The 3,408-nt window shown below is 53.5% G+C and overlaps 1 protein-coding gene across 1 annotated transcript; it reads left to right on the plus strand.

Annotated features, from left to right (window-relative positions):
• The first annotated feature begins 744 nt into the window (after nt 1-744).
• Nucleotides 745-2,995, plus strand: LOC128643513 (uncharacterized). The gene is made up of 2 exons (XM_053696359.1): nt 745-1,606; nt 2,395-2,995. Exons 1-2 carry the CDS (start codon nt 764-766, stop codon nt 2,410-2,412), a joined length of 861 nt encoding a protein of 286 aa, XP_053552334.1. The 5' UTR covers nt 745-763; the 3' UTR covers nt 2,413-2,995.
• The last annotated feature ends 413 nt before the right edge of the window (nt 2,996-3,408 follow it).

Genomic DNA, 3,408 nt, shown 5'->3' on the forward strand with positions numbered 1-3,408 from the left:
TTTCCCTCCTGATCCTTCTAGTCAGGATCCGGATCCTGCTTTAACTACCCCCAGCAGGCATCGCCCTTTCACACCTCTCATTGAGGCACCACACGTGGCAACACGCGGTCCCCAGCCCGGCCGGAACATGGCCCCTCAGCCCTCAACACCCGGACTCGCCCCTGGTCGCACCATACCCGAGGCCCATGCCATCTCAGGGCCTATGCTGCTCCCCCCGGGGCCTAGCGATCTCCTTCGCCAGCCGCGTGGTCCGGGTCCGACTTCCGGTGTCAACGCCATGTTAGTGACGTCACCGGAAGCGGACATCGGCACTTCCGGCTTGGCAGATTCCCGCGCGGTCACAGGGACATCGGCTCCCGGGGCAACGCCACTTGCAGGTGAGCACCGAGAGCCGTCCTTGGCCGTTGGCGGGTTATCAGTGGGGGGTCGGAGGGGCATTAGCAGCGCAAGCAAACTGCGCAAGCGAACGGCACATTTGAATGTTAATCCTCAGGGGCATCAAAGGGGTCGCTCCATCATAAGAGGTAGTACCAGGCAGATAGCCAGTGATAGGGGTAGGGGGACACGCAGAGTTAACCCTTCCAGGGCAATGAGGCCATTACAGTTTATACAAATGGGAGATAATGCAAATGCCGTTCAGCAGGCCGCTCCCGATATTATTAACCCACACAGGGCTGATAGTGGTTTAGTGCAAGCGGCCGCTCAGCCGCTTGATATTGTGTCTAATAATAGCCTGCATGTGAATCAAGGCAATGTTCAAAGTATGCATGTTAATCAAAACATTCAGCATCATTTACCATCTCATCATTTACCATCCCCCATTGGTGTGAATGCGGCTTTGAATGGTGTGAACGTACAAGCAGCTCCTCAGGGATATAATACACCCCTGGTTGGCATACATAATGCGAATGTGCAATCTTTAAGCCAGCTACAACATCCCATTACTTTAGGCATACAAGGAGTACAACCCCTTGATCAGGGTATCCACTCCCCCATTGCAGCCACGCAGGGCGCTCATGCACACTCATTAAACCATGCACAATCAATAAGCCAGGCATGCCATAACCCTATTGTAGACCAGCAGGGTGTGAATGCTCAGACATCTGCGAATGGACAGTCAGTGAGTCAGGGATTTCATACACCACTTCATATAGCTCATCCACCCCTTGCTACTGATAATCCAGACACATCCATTGGGCAAAGTGCTCGCCAAATTCTTTCTCTTTTGCAGGGGGCAATTGGATCACAAAGTGCAGCAAAAACTCGGACCAACACTGCCACAGTCATGAGTGGGGCGGATGCAGGAGTACCAGGCAGCATTACAGCAGGAGCAGCAGCCACCACTTCCACTGCACAGCAAGGGTCTTCAGGACTCGCCCTCCAAAACCAGCCAGCAGGCCAGCCCGTTTCCAGCATGGGTCAGGGACCTCCTGCCATTAGTCACGCTCGTCCTTCCTGGATAGCCTTACTGCCGTTGGTCCGCTCCTCCTTAGCACCATCCACTTGGCACGCCTATGCCCGCATGTGGTCTGAATGGGACAATTTCTGTGCGTCCAGGGGAGCCGACGCTGCTCAGGGGTCTAGGGACAACTTACATGATTGGCTGGTGAGTTTGCATGCCTCTGGGGCCCGTCAGGGGGCAATACAATCCAAATTGGCCGCCCTCTCATTTTTCTATAGGGCATTAGCCATTCCTGACCCAACCAATTCCTTTTTTATTAGGCAGGTGATCAAGGGTTGGGGCAGATCGCAGCAGCGGAAAATAGACACGCGCGAACCCATCACCCGCGACCGCCTGGAGCGTTTGCTCTTGGCGCTCGACGTGGTCTGTAGATCAGATTTTGAAGCCCTACTTTTCAAAACTGCGTTTAATCTGGCCTTTGCCGCCGCTCTTAGAGTTAGTGAGGTAGTAGCACCCTCCAAGCAGGCGTCTGGGGCAGGTATACAATTGCAACATGTTAGAGCTGCCCCTGATTCCTTACTTCTTTTTCTGCCGCGATCAAAGACAGATCAGGAAGGTAAGGGAACCTGGATCCCCGTTCACCCTCAGGTGAACAGCGCATGCTGCCCGGTTAACTGCGTTAATCTTTACCTGGCTCAAAGGCCGCCTGGCCCGGGGCAATTCCTGGTCCATGCGGACGGCAGATCCCTTTCCAAATTTCAGTTCGGTAGGGTCCTAAAATTGGCGGCAGTCCAGGCGGGGCTGGACGCTAGCAGACTGGCCCCGCACTCTTTTCGCATAGGGGCCGCGACTAACGCTGCGCAAGCGGGCTCCTCGTGCGAGGACATAAAACGTATTGGGCGTTGGCGGTCCAATTGTTTCAGAACCTATGTCCGTCCAATTGTTTAATGTTTAGATGTTAATTCAGGATACTAAAATGTTTGTCTCCACAGGCACTACCCCCGGGGTGAAGCGAATCTGGATTGTGGGCCACTCCTTTGTCCACTGGGCCTCCCTACGCTGTGCGTCCCTCCCATTTGGCCAATCCCTAGGTCTCCCTTCCAACAAGGCATCCGTTAGGTGGTTGGGTGCTAGGGGGATGTGCTGGCCCCAATTAGCAGGAACCATATCTGAGGCCCTGGTACGCTGGGGGAAGCCTCACATTATTATTCTTCACCTAGGGGGTAACGATGTGGGGGCCATACCAGTTTTACAGTTGATTAAGGTTATGCAGGCAGACATTGGGTGGCTAAGAGTACGCATCCCGGGGGTCATGATAGGGTGGTCCCATATAATACCCCGTCTCCACTGGAGGCATATGTCGGCCCATACGGCGGCATACCGGGTTAGGAAGAAGATCAATGCGTCTGTAGCGAAAACCGTCACTGGGTCAGGTGGCTTCGTGGTACGGCACGAAGCCATTTCGGCTGATAGAACCGAGCTATATAGAAGGGATAAAGTTCACCTTTCTGATGTGGGGCTGGATTTATTCATAGGGGACATTCAGAGAGCTCTGTTACCCCTCCTGTAAATCGGGTTGTGGGTTGGCGGCAAGGGTACCATTAGAATGCTTCCTTGTGGCGGGAGATCCTCGGTCCGGTTGCGCAGGAGAAGGTCGCTAGGGGTGAGTGATGGCCAGACTTCCGGGGAGGAGGGTAGGCCCTCACGTGCACGTGACGGTAACCCTCCTTCCTCCCTTTTGAGGGATGGTCACGTGATCTCTGCAACCCCTCAGCGTCATCTCCTTAGGGCAGAGACCCCTCTGCTGCTGTTCTCGTTGGGCCGGTGATCTCCTACTGTTCTGGGTAGCTGATCTCTATGCCGCCATATATATTTTCAGTTCTATCAGTTCTATCTAGTTTGCTAGGTTAATAAAATTTTATGGCCTGTGACGGTCACAAAATTTTTCCCATAAAAAGTTTGTCTGTGGTTATTTCGCACTACATTCTCATGTACATAGTTATTTA

Source organism: Bombina bombina, unplaced genomic scaffold, assembly GCF_027579735.1.
Source record: "Bombina bombina isolate aBomBom1 unplaced genomic scaffold, aBomBom1.pri scaffold_2535, whole genome shotgun sequence".
Taxonomy (NCBI): domain Eukaryota; kingdom Metazoa; phylum Chordata; class Amphibia; order Anura; family Bombinatoridae; genus Bombina; species Bombina bombina.

Excerpts from the sequence above, each read along its gene's own strand:
- LOC128643513 (XM_053696359.1), top strand. The coding sequence starts at position 764 with ATGCATGTTAATCAAAACATTCAGCATCATTTACCATCTCATCATTTA.